Here is a 22,985-nt window from a genome sequence, read left to right as displayed (position 1 = left end):
TTCCGGATAGAGCTGTAGCGAAGCCATCCAGCTCCAGCCATCCTGCAGGAAGGCTTCCAGGGCCAAATTCCCATATCTGCGGGGAAAGAGGAGTGTTAGGAAGTCATGCTAGCTGGTCGTCAGGATATGGAGATCAGTTTTCACGGATTATGAGAAGAGATATAAATGATCGAGGGGTAGGCAGTTTTGTTAGCCTTATGTGAGCACGTAGCTGGTGGTCTGTAGAGTAAGTGATCTGATGCTGGGGAATAGGGTTTCGGTAATTGATGCTCTCAATAATCTCGGCAGGAGATGAGTAGGAATGATTGAGGGATTTTTTTCTTCTTTCTTGACTGCGGGTTTTCTCCATTTTATGGTCGTTGCTAGAATTTTTTCCTTGCCTAATAGACATCTGCTACCTGATGAGAGGAAAAGTGATGATGCAGAGCAAAAGAGAATTCGATTGTATCCACAAGTATAATCATTTTGTCATCTTCTCCGGCAGCGGAGATGTTATCGGAAGAAATCGCTCATGGGTGATAGTGGCAGGTAGTAGGAGAGGCTGCAGGCTGCTGCATGCAACTATGGAAGTATGCCTAACTCGGCAATAGAGCTAGTAAGGTAGGAATGGGATGGAATGGAATATGTGAGGAACATCATATAGGGAGAATTTAAGAAATCTAGCCAGTTCACATCTTCTGCGATGACTACTAAAGAAAAGTTGAAGTCTGGCGGATACTATGGTTGAGATAAATACAAGGGGAAAAATGACTATTTATGGTTGTTAAGATAGATGGAGATATGATAACCAAGACATGATGAAAGAGAGAGCGGTCAGGGAGTGTTTCACAGTGGGGCCACAGGTTTTCCAGCTAAAGTTCTTTCGACAGGTATCAAAGGTAAAAAAAACCAAAGTCGAGTATCACAAGAGCCGATGCAAGCCCTGGCTGATCATGTCCACTTTATAGGCTGAGAGCCCTGCCACACCGCTGAAGGTGTGCACATAATCATCATGCTGTATATACCATACATAGATTATGGCCGCGCCAGAAACGGAGCTGACATGTCCGGTTGGCCTTTCTAGACATAATTGTTCAATGCATTTACGTAGTAATTTAGTCCAAAAAAGAAGGAATGTATCTAACACCAGTCACCGATCTCATCACCGCCTTTCATGCGGTGAGGCGCATCCCAACCGAAACCCGTGACGGAGCAGGCGGCCAGTGACAGACCGCCCGTAGAAAAGTCGTGGTTTTGCCGCTGCTTGCTCCAGATTTCCCCTTCATCCCACTCCCTCTGCTGCGCTGCCTCATTCTACTCTCGATCATTGCCTGCATTTCTGGCACTATTCCTCCCCTGGATCCCTCAGTTACCCTTAGCCCATCCACTCCCATCTTTTCAAACCTGGTGCGGCACCTTCCGAACGGCGTGGTGGGTTCTGCCGGTCGGTGTTGTGGCCAAGCTGCTATTTTGCCATCCGTTTCTCTCTCACCCCTCGTCTTCTCGAGACCCTGTGTGCGTCACTGTCTCACGGCTTCAGCGTGCGCGCTGTGCCTTTCTGACCCGGTAGATCTGTCGCTTACAATATCTTTACAGTGCTCTTTAACGCGCAGTTCCTTGCTCGAGTCATCCCCCCCCATTTTATTGTGTTAATCCCGGTCCCTCCTTGCCGAGTGCCCGCCCGGCCACACACTTTCCCTCTCAATGGGTCGCAAACCGAACCAACTCATCCTCGAGTTCTTTATTCGAGGCCAGAAACTCGAGGACGCCAGTAATCGCTACCAGCACACGTGCAAGGCCTGCGGAGAGAAATTTCCCAAGGGTCGCATCGACAGCTTGACCAACCATCTCGTGAAGAAGTGTCAAGCCATCCCGTTGCGCGATCGGCAACGCGTCTTGTTGCGACTCCACGAACTTCCCGATCTCGCCGATGGCGACCAGAACAAGGATGTGACGAGTAAGGGCAAATCGGTGGATCTGCCCTTCACTACACGCCAGAATTTCGATGGCCTTAATGTTTTGGCCGAGGCATCGCGCCAGGTTGGTGCGTCCGACCAGACGAAACGGGGCCCTGCATACACTCAGTCGGTGACAGTCGGGGGAAAGACCGTGGTCGTCGACCCGGCTCTCGAGGCTGAAGGCTTTCAAGGTCATCCTACACAGCCGGACCAGGTTGAAGAAGATGCGAACAACGCTCCAGGTAAGTCTGTGTTGTGACCCTACCTTCACTCAAGCTCCATTCACTCATCCCGCTTCCTTTGTCTATCTGCGGCGCGCTAATGTTTATAATCTCTCAAGGCACTCCTCAAGGATCCAACGCCTCTTCTGTACCTTCCCTGCCTAGTTCCTCTCAAGATCAGCCGCAAGCCGCAGCCGCATCCCCCCCGTTGCCAGACGTTTCGTTGACTCCGGACCCCACCTCCAATGCGCGCCAGTCGCAACTGTCCATGATTGCTGCTTCCGCTAGTGAGATGGTGCCCCACGGTCTCCCAATGGATCACGACGCAGGTCTTACCGACGGTATGCCTAAGATGAGTCCCTCGTGGAACCAGCAGCTGTCCACCCAGGAGCAGCTTCTCTTCGACAGCCTCCACGAACACGATCCCACTCTCACTGCAGCCACACAGCGCGCTGCTTCCTTCCCCCGTCCTATTGCTATGAACCCCAACTCTCAGGCCAAGGGCTTCGTGAACGAATTTGGCAACTCTACCAAGCCTACTAAACCGAAAGTGCGCGGTCGCTTCTCCGCCGCCCGACGCCGAGAGGTTCAGGAAGTTCGCAAGCGGGGCGCATGTATTCGTTGTCGCATGCTGAAGAAGCCTGTAAGTTAGATGCCCTCTAGTCTTGATTATGCCTTCTAACAAGTCCTGCCTCCAGTGCTCCGGTGACAGCCCGTGTACCACCTGCGCCAGCGTCGAGAGCGCCCGCTTGTGGAAGCACCCGTGCATTCGCACGCGCATTGCCGAAGAATTCGAGCTGTACAATGCAAGTATGTAACTTGGCCTTGGTGGTGGTTGTCACACGCACTAACCACCGCAGATTTGCACGCTACCCTTGCCTACCACGATGTGAGCGGTATCCGCAATCAAATCAAATTCGAACACTACGCTGGACGTATTGAGGTTACCCATTTTGAGGAGAGCATGGTCTACGTTACCTTTAGCGGACTCCAGGGCCACAAGGCACCCGCATCGACGCTTGACCCTCAGCTCCAGGCTCTCGGAGATGAAACACAATTCCAGGGCCCTCTACACGAGCTGTATCTGCTGGACAGTGATGCAGATGATCTTCCCGGAAAGATCGAGATGTACATCAAGAAGACTGCGCCGTTCTTCTACGAGCGGGAGGCTTCAGACTTCATGAGACCAACTTTGTTGCTTGCTGCGGAGCTAAGCCAGCAGAAAAAGGTATGTTCCTTACTTGAATCACCGGAAAGCCAGCAGTGTTGGTTGACTTGTTCAGGACGTGTTGCTCGAACGGGTGCTGGAACTCTGGATTGCCACTCACATTCTGGCCGACGGGGAATTGCAGTGGAAGACATTCTGCAACCCAACTCTTCCTCCCACATCGATGCACTCTCTTGCACAGCCATCAGACGACGGCCGCACGCCCATTGACAGTGTCACCAACAGCGAGTCGTACGAGCTCCTATGCAGCCAGCTGCGGGCCGCAACCGAGAAACGCGCGTCGCAGCTGAGCAAGTCGGTTATGAATGATCTCGAGCGGCGACTGCTTCAGCGCCAGCAAAGTGGCTGGTTCGAGACCTTCCTGGTTGCGCTCATTTTGTTGAACTGCGTGGAGCGGACGTGCTGGCTATTCCGGTCCTGGGACGACGAGAACTTTGCTCAGCGGGTAAGCTCACCGCCATACTTCAAAGCGGTCTGTCTGCATACTAACTCGTTTCGCAGTGGCCTTTGGACAAGCGCCCACCATACTACGCCAATCAAGGCGATCGCTTCTCCGACATCCTGCACATGCTGTTGAAGATGCGTAGCCTTCCGCCCAAGGCTACTCCTCGACCAGATACCGGCATCCTAAAAGCCGTGGATGGTAGTGACGAGAATGCAGCTCGCTGGTTTGACATGATCAAAGTGACTCGTACGTACCCTATTAGGCCTCGAACCTCAGTTGAATCACTGCTAATCACAAACAGCTCTCTTCCTTGAACAACGTCAAGCCACCGTTTTTGACCCTACTGACTCCCGCTCGCTCGACCTCCGCTACGGAGCCAAGCTCCTCCCCCCAACGAACGTCTACACCTAATCCTGCCTTGCTGCGTCTTCTAGGCTCTTCTAGCACTGGTTGACGAAACAGAAAGAAAGCACAAAAAAACAAAGTAAACGACTTTGATGACAACAACAACAACATTAACAACAACAACAAACCTCGAATTAAGCAGGCTTCTCTTTTCTTTGCCTCTGCACTATCACAATCTATGATTGACCTGTTGGCTCTAGTATATGGTGTAGATGGATGGGCGTGAGTGTAGGCGTGGACATGGGCATGGGCATGCGAGGGAAGCAAAAAGGAACGACAGGAAGGACGGACGGACGGACGGAGAATGAATGCAGCGATTATGTGTGTGCGTGTTTCTTTCTTTTCCAAAATCTAAACCCCCTGTAGTAATGTAACCGAACGAAATCCATACCTGTGTTTGATTTCACGCCTGAGGCATATACCATTATCTCCTATCACCTCCCCTCTTAGATATCTGCAAATTGGTTCAATCCGAGAAATATATGTCCACATAGGTTCCAAGTAACAACGTAGCCAGCTAATTATCTTTACTACTACTACTATTCCAAACCTACTCCATAAATTCTAGAATTATATAACCCTGTAGTCAATTCATTCATACATTCACCCATATCTTTCTCTCAAGAAAGTATGAACATTCTACATACATAGTAATCTCCCAATTACTGTGAGTAGTAGTACCTAGTACCTAGTAGTACCCTCCGAGTTGGGACGAATTCGTATAGCATGGCAAGCAGGTTACTAGTAATGATTACTATATATCAACCAGTACCTAACTAGTTAGTTAGTAGAACTCTATTCTGCTTATTCATGTCCTACAACTTCACTGGGGCTCTTTTTTTTTTTTTTTTTTTTTAATATAGTATACAGCACACTGAAATCCTCTTCTACATAATCTGTGCAGTGACCGTGTAGTAGTAGGTTGATATCATGTTTGCTGCTTACAATTACTACTAGTCTACTACTAGTAGGTACTTCATCATGTCGTTTGGCTGCTACTATTCGTTAGATTGGGGGGTTGAGGGTGGTAGGTAGTATATTATTAATGCTACTACTAGGTCTACGCGCATTTGTATATTCGATGAGAAGGAAAAGATGAGTTGTCTAGCCCCTTCTTGTTATGTTCATTCTTCCCTGGTTTATAGTACTGCTTTCTTCTTTTCTTTCTTTCTTCGTTCGTTGGGGTAGAGGTGCCGTCGTCTACTGATACCATATAACCAAATTGCTCTACAGTAGCAGATAAATATAACATAACATATCGTTGTGGCTGACCACTCGTCATTCAATTGTCAATATAGGAATAACAAGGCATATCAAAGCTAACACAAGTTAGACAACGCCTTCTAGCTAACTTATCAAAGTCCTAGGACGTCACTATCAAAATAAAGAAAACGGAGAGAGTAAGATTCAATGAGAGGTGTCACAGAATTAAAATGAGCCCTAGCAAAACACCTTTCTAAATCTAGCGCAGCAATATCAAAGAGGAGTCCAGTTTACTTCTAGCGGTGTATCCGGTACTTTATAAGGGTCATTGGGGTCTAAAGGGGGCATGTAGAGTGGCCCATCACTGGGGGGCCAATGCAAACCAAACTCGGTCCAATAAGGCTTATCACGCCGAATAGACAGGCCATCAGTTGCCAGAGGCTGAGGGAGAGGCTTGCGAGTCGTTGATGGGGTAAAACGATTGCTCTTGGATTGTGCGTCTGGTCTGCTTGGATTCTCCGTATCAGGGCTGACCGGGACAAGTTTTGGGATAGGCGCCTTGTTGATATCGAACTCAATATAACCGGAACGGCCCACCGCCCCCCATTTTAGGCCTGAACGACTAATTTGCGAGATCAGATCGGTCGCAGCCTGATGAGGGTCCTGGCGTGGTGGTACTTTGTCTGTCGAAACTGGATGATGGCATCTGTGGCCATTATTTATAGGTTCGCTATTCCTATCGGAGTCGTAGTCGGTAGCAACATCGGGATTTTTGGACGAACTCCCAGTACTGGGGGCTGGCATTTTGGCTTTTGAACGGCCGTTAGAGTCACTAACGGTAAATTCGTCTCGTTTGGGATCATCGCGCTTGTTGACGTCGACAGGGCTGAAAGCTCTGGTGGTGGCGGTGCTTTGAGAGGGAGTCAAGATGCCACCATCGCTAGAAGTACTGGGGTTGGTGGTGATCTGAGAGGGAGCCACGATTTCACTACCGGCACAATCTTTATCCTCAACGTCCGAGAGACTGTAGGATGGCGGATAACGTGTTGTGGGCGTTTCATCGTTCGAACCTACGGAATCGCCATCCTCGAGAGTCGCTGAGTTAGATGCGGGTGATATAGCCGGAAATCGTCCTCCATCAAGGCGTTCCTCAAGCAACACGTAGTAGGTTTCAGCAATCTTATAGCTAGCAAGGTAGTTGCTGTGGCTGGTCAGCAAGGGTCTCACTCCACGCTACTGTTTCATAGGCGAATCACAACTTACTAATTTGTGGGCATCAACTTCGCTTCCATGGCACTAGTGACCATCATCAGCAGCTCTGTCTCATAAACTAATTCTTTATCTGTCAGATCGAGCAGAGGACAGCCATCTGCTATCGGGAGACCCGTAGCATCCGACAGCCAATATCGGTCATTGTCTTTCTCGAAAAGAAATAATAGCTTGGGCGCCTAGTGCGTGTCAGGATTTATGTGGCTGGAATTGCTGGAAAGGATATCAGACCATTGGATTCTGGAGGAGTACGACGTAACGATAAAATGAAGGAGCTAAGAGGAGATTAGAATCTTGGCACAACCGTATCATTCATGTGAGGCTGAATGCAAGGTTAATGAGCAGACTTACTGTAGTATGCGAGGCACTTCACGAACACTCTTGGCTTTTTCCTTATTAGCTGTTTCCGTCCTGTAGCGTTAGGAACCACAGAAGGCCCGGCAGTGCAGGTAGAGAGTAAAGGTAGAGTCTTCAGCGTATCTCAAATGAAAATGAGTAAAAGAGAAATTTGACCATTAGTACAGCCACAGTTAATACAAAAAGAATGGGAATCAAAAAGCAACACAAGTCCACCCACATCTATGAGAAGAGAGTAAAAGGAACATGAAAATGGGAAGGAGTGAGCGACTAAATAGGGAGCGGACAGGCAAAAGGCATCACATCATCATGATCATACAACATGAAAAAGCATACCATCGATCATACATCATCATCACACATTAGGCAACCGTGACCTCCTGAACCTGCTCTAGCACCACAGCATAATACTTCCCTTCTACAGAAGTATCGTGGTACGGCCCAGCACCTACCAACGCCCTACATCAAGCTGAACATTAGCATTTTCCTTAGATACCCTCAGATAGAAAACAAAACATATACAAAAGAGCCGCCACTCACCAGCCCTTGTACTTCGGCTGATTGAAAATATCCGTGAACGCTTTCAGGATCCGCAACGGCAGCTCCAACATGGAAGGCATTTCCGGGCCATCACCGCAAATCGGTAGCCCCAGTTTATTGACAGGTAGATACACAATCTCGGATGGACTTTGCGGATTACGCGCCTCCTGAAAGATCAGAAGGCGCCTCGACGGGGGTGACATCGTCACTATATTTTCTGGCTGGTTCTCGGATCTATTATCCGCGAAGATGGACCAGTATCCCCGGTTGGCGTGCGCTTGCTAAGTTGGTTTTCCAAAAATGGCGTCGCGACTATACACCGACTATGCTCTCCACTTTGCTGAGAACAAGTATGAATTTTGCTAGTGGATGAGCCGAATTGAGCACCCGTTCTGTGCCAAGGGTAAGCCTATATTTAGGAGGCATCATGCAGATTGAACGCACCAAATCGGGCCAAGATTATTGCGAGGTTGAAAATGAAGCCCCACTGAGGGTTTGAGAATTGAGAGGTCCGAGAGCACGATGCAGCGAATGCCCTGAAAGGAAAAGGTAAGAATGATAGTACCGAATAGATACTGCGTGGATGCAGCGGACTTTCGCGCGGCGCGTCGCATCGCCAAACACGTGCGCGGGGGCGGGGACTGCCTTATCGGGAAGCCCCTTATCGTGACCTCCACTTTCCCGATTCGGAAAGGAAGTTTCGCTGTGGTGACTCGCCTATGGTCTTTGTGCTTATAGCACCAACTGGCAACTTTTCTTCTTAATATAATAGAAAGATAGTGAATCCAATAAGTGTATGCATGCAATGGCTAAATCGAATGTCAGGGTATCATAGCAAAGGCTCTCGCCCAGACTGCCTCATCAACAAACGCCAAAAGCACGAATAGCCCCGGCAGTATCACTTCCCCGCGGAACATAGGACTATGTACAATCTACGTATCAAGCTCCCCATCTAATACGCGTCGAGCCGCATCTAGGCGCCGTCTCAGTAATCGCACCTGCTTCGGGTCCGGGTTCTCGGACGTTGTGATGTTCTGCAGGTCCAAGCAGACATTGCCCAGACTCTGGAACAGCCGCTCTAAGAGATGAGTGTCATCATCGTTCAAGCCCAAATTCCCCTTTGCAGTGGCACTCGGGTGAGGGCTAGAAGCCGCGCGGACGGTGGACACAAGAGATGATACCAAGGATGTCGGCGTGGTAGATCCGGTGGTTGCAGAATCTGACCGTCGCGGAGGCAAGTTGGTCTCAGGATAGAGGCTAGCTTTATCCCGGCGACTGGGCTGTCTGCGAATGGCCCGGGGGGTTCCTTCGCCTTCCCCATATTGGGCGCCATTGGAATCATCTACATCCGAAGGGTGGTTGTTGCGTAGCTCTAGTGGCAGTTAGTTACCCACGCCTTGTGAGATGCTCTTCATGAATCCTTACCATCGTTGAACTTCCGGTCCCAATAGAGGACACTTTCAAGATCATCACGATCCCCTTCGGTAGCCGTAGCAAACGTCGCCACAGTGGATATGGAGGTAGTGCTATTTGCGCGAGAATGGCGAGTGGAACGATGGTCGATCGGCCGCGTCGTTTCCACTGACGAGGTAGAAACATTGCTCTCGCGTCGCAAGCGAGCCTGCGTGTAGTTTCCTAGAGCGCTATGTAGGATGAAATGCTCATAGTCGAAAGCATCCTCTCGCTCCTCGTGTGGTGTATCCTCCAAGCTCTGTGGAGCCGCTGGGAAAGCCTCCAACGAATCATCAAACTCATCATCCAGGGGTTCGCGCAAGATCTCGTCCAAGGCCTGGCGATCCAATCCATCATCGGCGCCATTTATGTAATATTCACCCTCTTCTGCGTCCTCATAGAGTGTCCCTGCAACAGACTTTCCATCATCGTCGTCCTCCCTGGACTCGTAACCCCCATAGGTCGGCTCGGCATGCGATGCCTGGGTAGAAGGCAGTTCTCGTTTTCTCTGACTTGTCTGACGGGATAGACTTGTCTGACTGGAGACACCAACCTCGGGCTCATATCTTGCACTTCCATAGTCACTGCGGTGCTGGCTATCTTGCGTATATCCAGCAGACCGCCCATTCCCAGTATTAGCGTCAATATTGGTCCGGCGCTCTTTCACCTCCGCTGCACTGGGTGCCCATTGGTCCGTTGCGGAAAGAGGGCTCGGGGTCCGCAAACTTTGCATGCTGCGTCGACGTAGGTTATCCTCCTGGGCTCTAACCTTTAGGCTAGATATCTTGATGTGAAGGCCCTTCATCTGATCCTGGAGATCCCGCACCTGCAGCTGCGACTGGGATCGAGAGGGAGGTTCATAAGTTGGTTGGACCGAATTGGGCCCGTTCATGGTCTCTGAAGACTCATCCTCGATTACTTCCTCGGAAATACCCAAGCCTTTCGGTGAATCAGAGGCGGCTCGCGGGTTCGATACCGGCGGCGAAGAACGGATTTGTGGCCTTTGCATCGATGACACGGACGCACGATGGGTGAGGTACGCACGCGTTGGATCATAACGGAAGCTTCGCTCGTCATGATGAAGGTTGGGGGCCGTGGTTGAGCCGAGAGCGCTCACCGACCGGGAGAGATTGCGCTCAACGGCAGGCAGACTCGATTGCGCCGCAGAAGGTAAGTTTGTTTCGCTGTGAACACGGGAATGACCGTTGTTATTAATTGCGTCTTGGGATGATGTATAGGTTGCGCGTGGTCGATTAGCTGAGCCTCTGCGGTCGGCACGGGAGATGGATTGGTACAATCCACCAACTGGCTGACCCAGTCCCAGGGGTTGGTGACCCACGGATGGCGTTGGTGATGCCGACAGCGACGGGGACGCGCGCATTGACGTACGGGCTCGGCTTAGATTGCCCTCCATGAGCTGCATACCAGTGCGACAGTTAGTCACTGGTCGGGATTTCATAAGCGGACCTGAAACACATGGCCAACATACCGTGAGGCGCTTCTTCGCATTCTCCAGAATTCTCTCCGCCTCGGTGCTCAAAACAGCCGACGAGAGCTCCACCCCAGATCCGCCTTTCTCCGTGGTCGCCATTAGACTCGGAGTCGAACCATTTCCTTCCAGACTGTCAATCGCAGACCGTACACCTTCAGGGACTTGGTGAGGATTTTGCACCGTACCGCGACTCCCCTGGCGGTCCTTAGCGGCGTCCTGCGACGAGTCGCTAGCACCACTAATTGTCGAGCTAGACGAGCTGCTCCACGCCGCCATTTCCCTAGCCTCCGCCTCAGCCGTCTCGCGTTGCGAGACAGGCGAACCCGCCATCCGACCCGCCTGAGACAGAAATGGAAGGGTCCTCATGTGCGCCGGCGACGACGAGACACTATCCTCCTCCCCGATGTCCGACAATCGACGACTAGAATCCTGAACTTCAGTTGGCCACATGCGACGCGAGAAACCTATTTTCTGAGGCCGGCTGCCATATGAGAGAGCAATACCGGCGGAACCAACGCCTCGACCCTGGTCGTCGACATCATCGGGTGCCGTGCGGTTCTCGTAAAAGGACTGGAGGTTGGACAAAGAGGGGAGGTTGAATGGCGGGGACGGGGTGGAGGACTCGCGCTCATTGTGGTCGAACGGTAAGATCATATCGGGATTCGAGAGGGTCGGCGATGGGGGGATTGGAGGTGGTGGTGGACGAGGAGAGTGTCCAGCATCCTCGGCGGACAGCATGCTTATACCGTGCTGTGTAGCTGTTGAGGCCGGTGTATGTATCTAATGACGAAAGAAATCAAAGTATATCCCAGCACACGACAGGAATCGGCGCTCAGACCCAGGCCATCTGCAACCAGGGGAGGGGATGAAGACTCGTCTGGTTCAGCTGGAGAGGTCTGGGCCTGCAGGTAGGACCAGGATTGAAGGGATGAAGGTCAGTGTGGTAATATCTGCAAGAGGGGATCTGCTGCTGGAGATGCAGAGATGCAATCGCAAAGTCAATCTGAGACAGGTTGGGCACTACCCTGGTCGAATCAGCGAATGTGGAGGGCGGTGGCAGCGAAGTCAGCGTGGACTTCGATTAGAAATTAGGGAAATAGAAACAAATTAGAATTAAGCATTAACTATTAAAAGCATCGAAGACGGGAAGAAGCAAAAAAGAAATAGAAGGAAAAGGAAACCGAAAGGAGGGAATAAGATTTGGGGAAAGAGAGAGAGAGAGAGAAGGCAGCAAGGACGCGAACAGGAAAGGAAAGAAGAGGAGTCAAATTGCCAGTTCCACGAATGCAACCAGTTCAGTTCAATTCGATTCAGTTCAGTTCAGTTCAGTCCAACACCAAAAGAAAGTGTTCGAGGAGGGGGGACCAATTCCAATCTGGGTTTGGGGAAATTTCCACTGCCATAATTATTCTTGTCCCTGCTTTTTTTTTTCTCACCCGTTCCCTTTTTGCCTTTTTTTTCCTTCGTCTCTTACTCTACCAATCTCAATTAGGCAGGGATCTGAGCTCGTCGCTGGAGATCCTCAATCAACGGTTGAGGACGATAAGAATCCTCAGGAGACAAGTGGGTTACTGGTTTACGGAAGAGAGAGATGGAGCAACTGAACACCTACTGGAGAGGTGGAGTGAGACCGAACCAAAGAACCGAACAGACAGGGGATGTACAGTAAGTAGCTACTACAGTAGTAGTAGTAGTAGTAGTAGTAGTAGTAGTATCATCTAAGCCATGGTACATTGTTCCCTCTCGGTTACCCACAGACAGCTACTTGAAGTGCATGCATTTCATTTAACTAAACCTATAGACTTCCAGGATATATAATGATCATTCATTTCCACTCCCCCTCATCATTACTATCACTGCATCATCAACAAGCCCAGTTCCAGCCCGGTTCCTGAACCACCAACCAATCCCGGAGATCGTCATTTAACGATCAGTTCGGCCTAAATTCAGCTGCACCATGGAACCAACCTCATTCGGCCATACTAATTTAAGTTACTATGACTACTGACTAACTCCGTACAGAGCTGAGATCTTCTCCCCCCCTGAGATTATGAAACACCATCCCCTCCGGAAGGCTACCTGCTGAGATGCATCAGGAGTAGATGCCTGGGGAGGATGCTGTGCAGCTTCTCCGGCTTCTTGGGAAGTGGCGTCTTTAACGCGGGACGTGCGGTTTCAGAATCTTGGGGCCATGGGGGCGGTAACATCCGTTTTGGGGGTGTCTTTTCTGCGCTCGCTGCTACCCTACCTTGACACTATCTTTCCTATGGTTAACTATGGGGAAGTGTAATGTACGGCAATACATTACTTTGCTACGTCTTGGAATCATGCTAAATAAATAATAAATATCAAAATGCTTTTTTCTGACTCGTTTTGGTCCCATGTCTATCACAGACCCTGTACAGATGGAGATATCACCTATAAGAAAAAGGAATCAATATAATAAGAATCCAACGAACACCTCGATGAGCAAATGAAATGCGTTTGTAAAAGAAAAATCCCGGCCAATATTACAATGTTCCCCTCCTGCTAAGGGACCGAAACGGAAAGACTCTCTACCGGATCTTCTCCAGCAGCAGCTTCGCACCACTGCTGACCGGGCTGCCCTTCTTTCCATCCTTGCTGGTCTCCGACGACGCCTTCTCCAGCGCCTTCTTGTTCTTCTTCAACGTCTTCAGCAACTCGGCCTTCTTCTCAAAGTCGTCCGACTCCGCAAGAGCCACCACGACGAACACATTGGATCCTGTGGCCCACGACATGGTCTCTTCCTGAATCTGCTCGTAAAGAAGACCGTGGAAGTTGAGCGGAGGCTGCACCTTCTCGACCTTCTTCTCGGCGGGGTTGAACCGTCCACCCTGAACCAGTGACTTGAGCAACCGGCCCACAAATGGAGAGTCCTTGGTGTCGGCTCTGGATTTGGCGGCCTCGGCCACGGCGGCCAAAGCGGCGCTCTTGTCTCCATCGGCTTCGAACAGCACCTCGGAGATGAATTGGCATCCGAAGCTCGTCTCGAGGAGAGAGTCGGCACGTGCGGCAATGAGCTCGAGCACATTGGCCGACGCAGCCTTGACCAGCTCCTGTCGTCGAAGCTCGGGGTCCTTCTTGGAGGTCTCCTTACGGATTTCACGAACCTCCTTCAGCAGCTCATGGTCGCCGTCAGGCAGAAGCCACTTGACCCGGTCGCCGACAAACGGATACAGGATGGGGATACGCGCTGTCAAGTCGTTCACTTGGAAGAGCAGCTCTTCGTTCCGAGCCTCGGCATCCATTCCTTGGTTCAGGAGTTCGGGGAAGACCAGCTTCGATGTAAGCTTGGTATCATCAATAACTTCGTACGCAGTCAACAGAACCAAATGTCCGTGGAGATCGCCGGCCATCATCTTGATAGTATCTCTGTAGAAGCGAGTAAGGAGCTTGCGGTCCTTGGCGTTGGAGTACGCCAGACTCAACGACATCACCCGGGCACCGGACTTGGTGAAAGCCAAGTTCTTGACCAGGTCTCCCTCTTCATCGCCCTTCAACAGCTCAACAAACTCGTTAGCCTCGGAGCTGCCCGGCTTAGTGTTAAGGTAGTACTGCAGCATGGCGTCGTGCAGGATGGTGAAACCAGAGTTGCGCTTCTGCACCAGCTGGTTGACAAGCTCCCAGAGGTAGTGCATGATGGGGCCCCTCTTCTCGGGGTGCGCCTCGAGGATCTTAGAGAGGTCCGCATCGGGCGGGCCGTTCTTGTCATCCCTGAAGATGACGAATTCCGGACCATACCACTCACGCAGAAGGTTCGCCTTCTGTTCCTTCGTCGCAACGGTGCGGTAGATATCGTCGAGAATCCAGGACCCCTCGGGGTGTCTGATGAGTCTCTTGACATGTCCGTAGAATTCAGGCACGATCAAATCACGAACCTCAGCATCACCGTGAACAATCAACTTTCCGACCAGGAACTTGGCGTACCGGCTCTGCGCAAGCTCATTGTAGCTACCCTTCAGTTCCGTGGCGATCATCTTCCGTTGCTCCATGTTGGCGTATTTGAGGGCCGTCTGGATGACGCGGACCGAGTCATGCTTGAAGACAAAGTCCTTCACACGTCCAGTAATGATTTCAAAAAGCTCCTTGATGAGCTTCTTCCGCTCCTCGAGCGGAACATGAGACTTGCGACGCAGCTGCTCCCACAGCTTCTTCGAGCGACCGATCATATCAGCGTTGGGTCTGGCGGCCTTGCGCTCTTGCAGGAGGGCCTTTTGCTTCGCATGCGATTCGCGCGACGTAGACTTATCTAAATGAACGAAAACAACACATTAGTACCAGACCTTTCACCAAAGTGGAATTTCAATCAATCAAGCATACTTTGCTGAGCATCCGCATCCGCAGACTTGGACTTCTTCCCAGTATCTTCTTCCTCCTCCACATCTTCCATATCAACATCCTCCTCCTCATCATCCTCATCATCCAAAGCATCAATCTCCGAATCATCAACATCATCCAGATCAAAATCATCCTCCTCATCATCATCAGACTCAGACTCAGACTCCTCCTTCTGCGCCTTCTTCTTACTAGAAGTCTTCTTATCCTTCTTTCCACCCTTATCGCCCTTCTTCGACACCACAGACTTGGAAGCCTTCACGGGGGCCGCAGACGACTTGCTCTTCTTCGCGGGCACGGACACCGGCGTCTTGGTCCGTTTTCCATTGCGCTCGTCACCGGCGTCTACTCGACGCTTTACCCCGACCATGGTGAATATGTCTGGAAATCGAACAAAAAGAGGCTATACCCTTGAGAAGAAAAATTGAAAACTTCTCTGGCGGGGATATCAGACAGGGTAACAAAAAAAAATATAAAATGGTACGCCGCCCGCGGGTTAGCTTGCTCAATTTGTCCCGGAGAATGGACTTTTTTTTCCCTAACCGCTTTTTGCTTTTTTCGGGGGACAGGGCGGTCGAGATTTGGTTGGGTTTGTTTTGTTTGCATTTGCTGATAAGAAGGTTATCTATCTCATGGGGTTCCCGCGGGTGATGGTCTGGATTACTGTGAATCAGGGAAATTGGTTTAAATGGTTTATTGATTCTTTATTAGATGGTCTCGATCATCTAGTCATGTTTATGGATGCAGATAAAAGATAGATTTCGCACGCAGGAACTCTGGCGATGAATCTAAAGAAACATCAAAAAGTCACCGATGCAAAGCCCCGACAGCGCGCAATGCGATCAGATTTAAGCCAAAACCCACACAATGAATCGGACAAGCAACAAGCACAACTGTCGAGGGTGATTGAACAGAGCAAAAGGGAAAAAAAAATGACACTTCAATGGTAATCCCCATCCAGACGCCTACAGATTATGAATTACCCAGTATATAGTTACACACCCCCTGCGCTCGTATCACGCATCATGCACCTCCGATTCCGCATTAACCGGCGGTGCTTTGAAAGTACCTAGCTCTGAGCCCGGATTGCTTGGGCCTCTTTTACGGCCCGGAATGTGAAATCCAAGAGTCGAGGATTTAGAAGTACTAGAGTTCTGGGAGGAGTCGTTTGTAAAGTCACCGAACCGAGAGAAGATGCTCTTCCGCTTTGGTTTGACCTCCTCGTCGTCGAGTGCAACCTCTTCGTATTGCTCTTCTTCCATGGCTTCCGGTTGCTTGCTTAAGTTGGAGTACAGCGTAGATGGTGTTGATGTTATATGGGAGACTCGAGAGTCGAGCGATGTTCGAGATGGCATCGCATCGGTATAGCATACGGGTGATCGGGCGGAGATATCCTGGAGGCGCAATGTAAGTCACTCTTGCGACAAGAAAGTGAGATCAAGTACGGATGGGTTATTACAAATGATCGGCGATACGAATCGAATGATTCGCGAGATATCGAGAAGGGTTCATTCTCATTTACGAGATCGCGATGGTGCGAGGATCTCGGGGAACCAGGGTACTTGCGCCAGAAGCCCTGTTTCTCTGGAGGTGAGGGCTATTGACATGTGAGTTACTTGTTCCGCGTGCGAATAAGACCCGCCATGTGATTGTAACGGTAGTGGTTCACATACGGGATGGTAGATTCCATTGGCGTCGACGACTGGCGGGAAGAGGATAGAGTTAGCGGGGTAAATTAAGGATCCATTGAAAGGGACCCAGGTGGTATACCACTGAGTTTATATTCAGGTGGTTCGTTTTCCGAACTCTTCCTGAAGTTCAAAGGACTCGAGCCTTGAGTGTCGAGTGAGGCATGGCTAGCAGAGTTATCGGTGGGAGCGGCACTGACTTCCCCGCCATTGGGGGCAGTGGACTTTCTGGACAAGAAGTTGCGGAACGGCGCCATGGTGAAATGATAAGGAAGGGAAGCAGTCGCGTAGACGCAAAGAGACAGAGGGTCCCTGACAAGAGAATAAATATGCTGAGGTGGTCAAGCAACAATGGCGAGACCTGAACCGGGCGAGTTGCTTGCCAGGATGTACAACGCTCAAACCTCACATGATCGGCGGTCTCGGGCATCGGTTCAATTTATGAAAGGGTGGTTCATCCGCTGGCGGTGCAATCACAATCTGTTGGACGGGGTCGTTCCGACTTTTGCGAGGGGTAAAAGAAAAAAATTGGAAGAAGAAAAAAAAAAAAAAATACTAATGGTTCACTCAACACAGTCGATTTGCCACTGAGTTGTGTGCAACGACTCTATCCAGATTAGCCAGGCATTTTGATCTCTCACTAGTCGAAAAACAAGGCCGGGGAACTTGGGCATATCATCATCGCCTTTATCCCAGGCATTGTAGTTCCATACTAGTGTCCGAGATAGCGTCATTGTGCCCCATTCATGTTTCTTTTTTATGAGGGGGTTTATTCATCACCTGACTAAGCATCCCCTTGTCTTGGTAACGTCAACAATCCCATCGTATACGTAGTCTACTTGGTGCCATTACTACATGACTACAACTCTACTTTGACTATCAATGGTTACTTACCTTGTCCCCCAATTCCCCACAGTTCTTCTGAACTCTATGGTGGCTATTAAATTGCAATGATTGTTTTTGTTGCTTTGTTTCCCCCTTGCCGCATGCTAGTCTGCATGACCATGACCTGCAAGAGATTACCACTGGGAAAGCTCACGTTCATTCATATCAAGCAAGGCGACATAGCTCGCTGTAGATCATACTTACTTGCAGTGGCGTCGTCACTTTCATAAGTCAGAAGTTGTGGCTTGCAGAACCCCATCCTCATACATGCCAATCTATCCGATACGATATCCCATTGGCTGTGTTCCCAAGCCAGGGGGCACATGCAACCTCTGCCGACTGTGCTTCATTGAAGTCTATCTAGATGCCTCTGGCTAGCTAGATTGATGCAGACTTTTATAGATGCTAGCAGCATACTCTGTACAATGCGCTCTGTAGGTGTTGATCTCTTTTCGGCTAGCAGACTATAGACGTCCGAGTCGATTGTGCTCTAGCCCGAAGACGATTGGCCCATCTTGTTGGATCTTCATTACTATTACATTTGACACATACACAGCATATACATATCCCAGTTGCAGCTATATTCGCGCCTTTCGTATCTGATTAAATATCGGGAAGAGCCTCCCAATGTTGTGCTCCTGAAGGCTGCCGACCTAGTAGCATGCGGTCAACACACACCTTTGGAGGGTACCTGCCCGTGAAGCTCTTGCCAAACATGACTGAGACGGTGGGGTGCCTTCCATATCTACTGGGTGTCTATATTGTATTATCACTCATCCTATCGTCTTCTTGAGACATCCCACATTGATTCCTCTGGCACATTCCCCTGGTGATCTAGATATCACCATAACTTGAAAAAGTATAGGTCAGGCTCTCCACGCTTTGCTACGGGCAGATAATCGACTCCCGTCTGAGATGGCGACACAATCAATTCGGGGTCTAGGTGTATGATCTAACATCCTGTGTCCCCAGCCTACTTTACTATCAACTATCACCATGCCTAAACTTTCAGCGCTGATTTTATCGATACTATCGATTTTCATTTTGGCCGGAGTAGTCTCTTCCACTGTCCTCCCCCAAAATATCAGACGCGAAGTTACCGCACCCTGCTGTGAAGATAGAACCGGCCGCCTGATTACTACTCTGCGCCGTGACGTTCATGGCGACTACAATGCCGATGTCGAAGCTATCAGCGATTCCACTCCGGAAAGAATAGCCGCCCCTCTCTGCAGCGACAATTCTCAATGCAACCTTGGCCAAATCTGCAATCAAGGTTTCTGTGTCGCAGGTTGTAAGTCCAATGTGGACTGTTCTCGCTTTCACACCTGTTCCAAAGGGTCGTGCACAGATAGCCGTGGCAGCAGATGCGCCCCAAATAGGAGCAGATGTTCTCTCAGCGCCGAGTGCTGCTCGGGTCGATGCAAGCGCTGGGGCGGTATCCTGGGAAGAAGAAGGTGCAGGGGCTTTAGAGATGTGTGAGGTTGTTGGCCTAGCTGCTTCTATTGGAGTCTTGTGTGTGCGGGTGGGTGGCTTGAGGGAATCGCAGCATCGTCTACCTATTGTGGCGCTGAATGTGTGTTGCTTCTTTCGAGCACAGCGCTAATTCCTACCGTCTCACCCTATTGCACGAACCATGTATCAATATCAGAGCGGAGGGGAATGAAAGAAAGCATCTTTAGACGCCATGGTGATTGTATTAGTAGATTTTGTTGATTGTAATAGGCCAGTTACGGTTAGACGTAGGGGACACATTTAACCTTACTAGTGTGTATCCGTGTTGTCAAAACCTCACACCGGCTAGAGGAGTGGGTAATGTAATGACATATTCACTAAATCGAATTATATCTAATATAAAAAAAAAATATACATTTCCCCCATATATGAGCAAGCATCGAGTGAATACAAGTATCAGTAAGCAGTATATAAGGGAGGTACAATAAGAATTTTTAATATCTGTCACGGATAGTCCGGTGGGAGGTCAGCCGCCAAGTCAATAACCTTGCTTAGGTAATTGCCAGCGGGACTGGTGCCTGGTACGAATCCCGGGGTCGTCATTGTACTCGTGCGAGTAATCCACGATGCTATGAGGCGCTAAGCAATGGAAGTGACCCTTGAGGGAAGCAATTCTGCAGAGACATTTCCACCCCGGGATGGCGTCGCCAGATTACACCGTCCCGTTACAGGGAAATTGGCACTTTGGCTGGGCAACTACTATTCTCTTCTTTTTGCTGTTTTTTTTTTGCTTCTATATATGAGCAACTATCATCCCTTCTCAATTCTTTACTAATAATTTTGTCGCTCTGCTTGCTATCCCCCCTTTTTTTTTTTTTTTTTTTTACCCCTTAATGTTCAAATGTAGATCGTTGTTCATGTTTGTTACTTACCAAACTACTCGTCACGGTGTTGGGCTTCGGTTCCGCAGCAGTATATATTATGGTCATCCCAGTCTTGTCTACCCTGCTGGCCACCTCATTGGACAAATTATGGCATCATGGAAACTGTTTCATTTCAAGTGTACATAGAATATGCGGCACGTTATTCCTGGTGAATATCTGAAGTCCATGTCCACTGATGAAAGAACATATTACACTATTGAATCTAGCTGGCATCATTGTTACCATGTCGCATTCACCTCACCCATGAACCTTCTTTCCCCCATTGCAGCATAACTGCACCTTCCTCGACTACCAAACTCTACGAAGGACCAGTTATCTGCTATCCTACCTGGTAGGTTGTATCTCTCAACATCCAATTTTTGAGCATCATACATCGTTCAGTAAACCCCCCGGGCTTACCAACTAAAGCAGCAACGCCGACCTCGACATACTTCTTCATACAGAAGTGTCTGTGACAGCCACAGTCCACGCCAGCGCAGTCACCTGGGCTACCTGTGTCTAGTTTAGACTACTGCTTTCCTGCATCTACAGCGGCTGCATCCCCCATCAAAAGACTTCTCACTCACCGAACGCATCATGAATTTCTGGGTTGGTTGGGCGCTCTGGCAGAAACTGAGCTTTGTAAGATCCCCAAGGCCTTTGGAACGAGGAATGCCGCTAACCTGCGACTAGGCGCTCGCAGGTCTTTTGGTAAGGATCCAGTACTAGATTGGCATACATTCCACTGACACGTCAAGGCATTGGTACTGGTGTACTCATTCATCGTCCTAGCCTACAACAGGCGAAAGACACAGAAGTATGCCACCGCCGAAGCACGACAGAAAGCAGAGATGCAACCCATGCTGGCCGAACCGAGCGAGATACCATTTGGTGCTAGAGCTTTGGAGAAGGGAATTCAAGTAGAAGGCATATGGACACCCGATTGCCGTTCTGCGAGACAGTCCACCACTCACTCGGGTAGTAGACCTGAAAGTATTGCGTCGGCACCCAAGCCGACGTTGATGGCGCTGACAGGAGATGATATCCAAGGTCTTGAGCGGACATACCAACCGGCACCTAGCCCGAGCCTCTATGACCAGTGCAACTCCCACAAGGTTCTAGACATCGAATACGGACAATCAGAGTACATCTCTCTCTCGCCAACCAACCAGTCTCTACAGCTGGATGGCCCCATTAGTATTGAACCGGAATGCTCTCCAGATCTAGACAAGCGTCGCTCAAGGTGGTTTGGTGCGCGAAGCTCGTGGGTCAAGAAGCCCTTCGATAGCTACAAAAGAAGATCAACGCCAGAGGGTAAATTCCTGAAGTACATTGGCCTGGACTCGAAAAGCTAAGCATACACAGGGCTTCGCCGCACTTCATCGGAGAGCTTCAGAAGGAGAATCAGCAAACTCATAGACGAGAATATCCGGACGAACCCAGCTGAGATATACCAACTAAGAGCCATTAACCAGGAGACGCTCGAAGGCCGTAGAACGCCATCACCGACGAGGTCGCAAGGCTTTTCAAATGCCGTGTTATGAGGTGCGAGACCAGGTTGTTTTGCCAGTCTCCCGGGCAGCCTCTGCTGTTGACCATGTAACATGCAATGGCAACGAATACTATCGAGGGGCCTATGAACGAATCGTTGGATATCATTCAGTCATTGATAAGCCTCGGTTACTATGACGAATTATGTTGCGAAACAAATGCACGCCTGGAAGCGCGCAGGACATGCAACGGAAACAAAATGTATCTCTTTTCCTTTCGTTTGTGATGCAGAGCAAGTATGTGCTACATATGCATCGAATAAGACAGGTTTGGCCTGGCAGTCACTGTATTAACGTAGATATAAAGTGGACTCATACTGTTAGTTGTAGGTGAATGGCCCACCCAAGGCAACGAGCCAGTGGGCACGTGATGTCGCGACTGCCTGGACGCGTCCACAATCTCAACATGACTTGAATAACGCGCTGCGACAACGGCAATTTGCCACCATAGAATTAGAAAAAAAAAAAAAAACCACGGGTTTCTGGACAGTTTTGCCTTATTGCACACGGAAGCTGGATTGTGTGTTGCAATCCACGCAGTGTTGAAATCTGAACTACATCAGGAAACCGCAACTGATCTAGACGCGTGTGTGCGCGGTTAACAGGCTACATCCATTGCCAATTCCCCCGAGATCTTTGCAGTATTGCTACAGAGGCCACTGGATTTTGACGCTACAGAAGTTTGAATTCTTTGTGAAAGATGACTGCCGACGCTGATACTCAAAATGAGTATGACGATGGGCTTCCAGGCCCCGGAGCGCCCACGCCACTCTCTTCCCTAGAGGTGAGCAACTCAAACGGCAAAATAATATGTTTGGCGATGTGTAGGTGAAGTTCAAGTGCTGATGCTTTCGTAACAGGGTGTTTCGGGCCTGACAAGTAGGGATATCAAGCTGTTTGTTGATGCTGGATACAACACTGTTGAGTCGGTTGCATATACGTACGTCTTTCCTTTGCCAATCATGTGTCATCGCCCAATTCCAGCTCTGCTCACAACCATGTTCTTGCGTATGGTATAGGCCGAAACGTTTGTTGGAACAAATCAAGGGTATTTCGGAACAGAAAGCCACCAAGGTCCTGGTTGAGGGTGAGTGTTACTCTTGTGGCATTGGAACTTGTGACGAATATCTGGTCTGACTCCATAACTTTGTAGCTATGAAGCTTGTGCCGATGGGCTTTACTACCGCAACCGAAATGCATGCGCGACGAAATGAACTTATCTCAATCACGACAGGCTCTAAGCAATTAGACACCCTTCTTGGAGGTGGCATCGAGACAGGCTCTATTACGGAGATATTCGGAGAATTCAGGACAGGAAAAAGTCAAATATGTCATACACTCGCCGTGACTTGCCAATTGCCTTTTGACATGGGCGGAGGAGAAGGAAAATGTCTATACATTGACACAGAAGGTACCTTCCGACCAGTGCGTCTACTGGCGGTTGCACAGCGATACGGGCTGGTGGGAGAAGAGGTGCTGGACAATGTGGCATACGCTCGTGCGTACAACTCAGACCATCAACTTCAGTTACTCAACCAAGCTTCGCAGATGATGTGCGAGACTCGTTTCTCGCTCCTTGTCG

General features: G+C 49.7%; 8 protein-coding genes across 8 annotated transcripts; 3 read left to right on the top strand and 5 right to left on the bottom strand.

Moving 5' to 3' along the window:
* The first annotated feature begins 1,615 nt into the window (after nt 1–1,615).
* BO79DRAFT_164219 (uncharacterized protein) lies at nt 1,616–4,617 on the top strand. The gene is made up of 7 exons (XM_025679180.1): nt 1,616–2,179; nt 2,278–2,801; nt 2,857–2,968; nt 3,019–3,386; nt 3,442–3,831; nt 3,888–4,077; nt 4,133–4,617. The coding sequence occupies exons 1-7, from the start codon at nt 1,684–1,686 to the stop codon at nt 4,240–4,242; spliced, it is 2,190 nt and encodes a 729-aa protein (XP_025544332.1). The 5' UTR covers nt 1,616–1,683; the 3' UTR covers nt 4,243–4,617.
* A 1,013-nt stretch (nt 4,618–5,630) lies between these two features.
* Nucleotides 5,631–7,382, bottom strand: BO79DRAFT_24532 (uncharacterized protein). Its single transcript, XM_025685464.1, has 4 exons — nt 7,060–7,382; nt 6,940–6,983; nt 6,703–6,887; nt 5,631–6,640 (listed from the first exon to the last, which is right to left on the bottom strand). The coding sequence occupies exons 2-4, from the start codon at nt 6,940–6,942 to the stop codon at nt 5,713–5,715; spliced, it is 1,116 nt and encodes a 371-aa protein (XP_025544331.1). The 5' UTR covers nt 6,943–6,983; nt 7,060–7,382; the 3' UTR covers nt 5,631–5,712.
* On the bottom strand, nt 7,223–7,902 carry BO79DRAFT_24527 (uncharacterized protein). The gene is made up of 2 exons (XM_025685457.1): nt 7,606–7,902; nt 7,223–7,524 (listed from the first exon to the last, which is right to left on the bottom strand). The coding sequence occupies exons 1-2, from the start codon at nt 7,806–7,808 to the stop codon at nt 7,428–7,430; spliced, it is 300 nt and encodes a 99-aa protein (XP_025544330.1). The 5' UTR covers nt 7,809–7,902; the 3' UTR covers nt 7,223–7,427.
* A 560-nt stretch (nt 7,903–8,462) lies between these two features.
* Nucleotides 8,463–11,360, bottom strand: BO79DRAFT_164210 (uncharacterized protein). The gene is made up of 3 exons (XM_025679179.1): nt 10,547–11,360; nt 9,031–10,474; nt 8,463–8,977 (listed from the first exon to the last, which is right to left on the bottom strand). The coding sequence occupies exons 1-3, from the start codon at nt 11,285–11,287 to the stop codon at nt 8,538–8,540; spliced, it is 2,625 nt and encodes an 874-aa protein (XP_025544329.1). The 5' UTR covers nt 11,288–11,360; the 3' UTR covers nt 8,463–8,537.
* A 1,545-nt stretch (nt 11,361–12,905) lies between these two features.
* On the bottom strand, nt 12,906–15,395 carry BO79DRAFT_284116 (uncharacterized protein). Its single transcript, XM_025688218.1, has 2 exons — nt 14,891–15,395; nt 12,906–14,819 (listed from the first exon to the last, which is right to left on the bottom strand). The coding sequence occupies exons 1-2, from the start codon at nt 15,273–15,275 to the stop codon at nt 13,105–13,107; spliced, it is 2,100 nt and encodes a 699-aa protein (XP_025544328.1). The 5' UTR covers nt 15,276–15,395; the 3' UTR covers nt 12,906–13,104.
* A 253-nt stretch (nt 15,396–15,648) lies between these two features.
* On the bottom strand, nt 15,649–16,979 carry BO79DRAFT_164204 (uncharacterized protein). Its single transcript, XM_025679178.1, has 4 exons — nt 16,676–16,979; nt 16,579–16,607; nt 16,365–16,502; nt 15,649–16,299 (listed from the first exon to the last, which is right to left on the bottom strand). The coding sequence occupies exons 1-4, from the start codon at nt 16,848–16,850 to the stop codon at nt 15,922–15,924; spliced, it is 720 nt and encodes a 239-aa protein (XP_025544327.1). The 5' UTR covers nt 16,851–16,979; the 3' UTR covers nt 15,649–15,921.
* A 1,495-nt stretch (nt 16,980–18,474) lies between these two features.
* Nucleotides 18,475–19,215, top strand: BO79DRAFT_223965 (uncharacterized protein; the record flags this gene model as incomplete). Its single annotated transcript, XM_025683636.1, has 3 exons — nt 18,475–18,769; nt 18,831–19,051; nt 19,201–19,215. The coding sequence occupies 3 exons, from the start codon at nt 18,475–18,477 to the stop codon at nt 19,213–19,215; spliced, it is 531 nt and encodes a 176-aa protein (XP_025544326.1).
* A 1,235-nt stretch (nt 19,216–20,450) lies between these two features.
* BO79DRAFT_267652 (uncharacterized protein) lies at nt 20,451–21,457 on the top strand (the record flags this gene model as incomplete). Its single annotated transcript, XM_025687065.1, has 3 exons — nt 20,451–20,495; nt 20,663–21,167; nt 21,219–21,457. 3 exons carry the CDS (start codon nt 20,451–20,453, stop codon nt 21,395–21,397), a joined length of 729 nt encoding a protein of 242 aa, XP_025544325.1. The 3' UTR covers nt 21,398–21,457.
* Nucleotides 21,458–22,985: the final 1,528 nt, after the last annotated feature.

This window comes from Aspergillus costaricaensis (genome assembly GCF_003184835.1).
Source record: "Aspergillus costaricaensis CBS 115574 unplaced genomic scaffold BO79scaffold_2, whole genome shotgun sequence".
Taxonomy (NCBI): Eukaryota; Fungi; Ascomycota; class Eurotiomycetes; order Eurotiales; family Aspergillaceae; genus Aspergillus; species Aspergillus costaricensis.
This window is presented reverse-complemented; position numbering and strand designations above follow the sequence as displayed.

Coding starts and splice junctions, on each gene's coding strand:
- BO79DRAFT_24532 (XM_025685464.1), bottom strand. Junction 6,641..6,702: donor AAGTTGATGCCCACAAATTA/GTAAGTTGTGAT, acceptor GACCAGCCACAG/CAACTACCTTGCTAGCTATA.
- BO79DRAFT_164210 (XM_025679179.1), bottom strand. CDS start 11,287: ATGCTGTCCGCCGAGGATGCTGGACACTCTCCTCGTCCACCACCACCT. Junction 10,475..10,546: donor ATGCGAAGAAGCGCCTCACG/GTATGTTGGCCA, acceptor ACTGGTATGCAG/CTCATGGAGGGCAATCTAAG. Junction 8,978..9,030: donor GGACCGGAAGTTCAACGATG/GTAAGGATTCAT, acceptor AACTGCCACTAG/AGCTACGCAACAACCACCCT.
- BO79DRAFT_284116 (XM_025688218.1), bottom strand. CDS start 15,275: ATGGTCGGGGTAAAGCGTCGAGTAGACGCCGGTGACGAGCGCAATGGA. Junction 14,820..14,890: donor GGATGCGGATGCTCAGCAAA/GTATGCTTGATT, acceptor TCGTTCATTTAG/ATAAGTCTACGTCGCGCGAA.
- BO79DRAFT_24527 (XM_025685457.1), bottom strand. CDS start 7,808: ATGTCACCCCCGTCGAGGCGCCTTCTGATCTTTCAGGAGGCGCGTAAT. Junction 7,525..7,605: donor CAGCCGAAGTACAAGGGCTG/GTGAGTGGCGGC, acceptor AGCTTGATGTAG/GGCGTTGGTAGGTGCTGGGC.
- BO79DRAFT_164204 (XM_025679178.1), bottom strand. CDS start 16,850: ATGGCGCCGTTCCGCAACTTCTTGTCCAGAAAGTCCACTGCCCCCAAT. Junction 16,608..16,675: donor ACCTGAATATAAACTCAGTG/GTATACCACCTG, acceptor TCTTCCCGCCAG/TCGTCGACGCCAATGGAATC. Junction 16,503..16,578: donor CCAATGGAATCTACCATCCC/GTATGTGAACCA, acceptor ACATGTCAATAG/CCCTCACCTCCAGAGAAACA.
- BO79DRAFT_164219 (XM_025679180.1), top strand. CDS start 1,684: ATGGGTCGCAAACCGAACCAACTCATCCTCGAGTTCTTTATTCGAGGC. Junction 2,802..2,856: donor GTCGCATGCTGAAGAAGCCT/GTAAGTTAGATG, acceptor TCCTGCCTCCAG/TGCTCCGGTGACAGCCCGTG. Junction 2,969..3,018: donor ATTCGAGCTGTACAATGCAA/GTATGTAACTTG, acceptor TAACCACCGCAG/ATTTGCACGCTACCCTTGCC.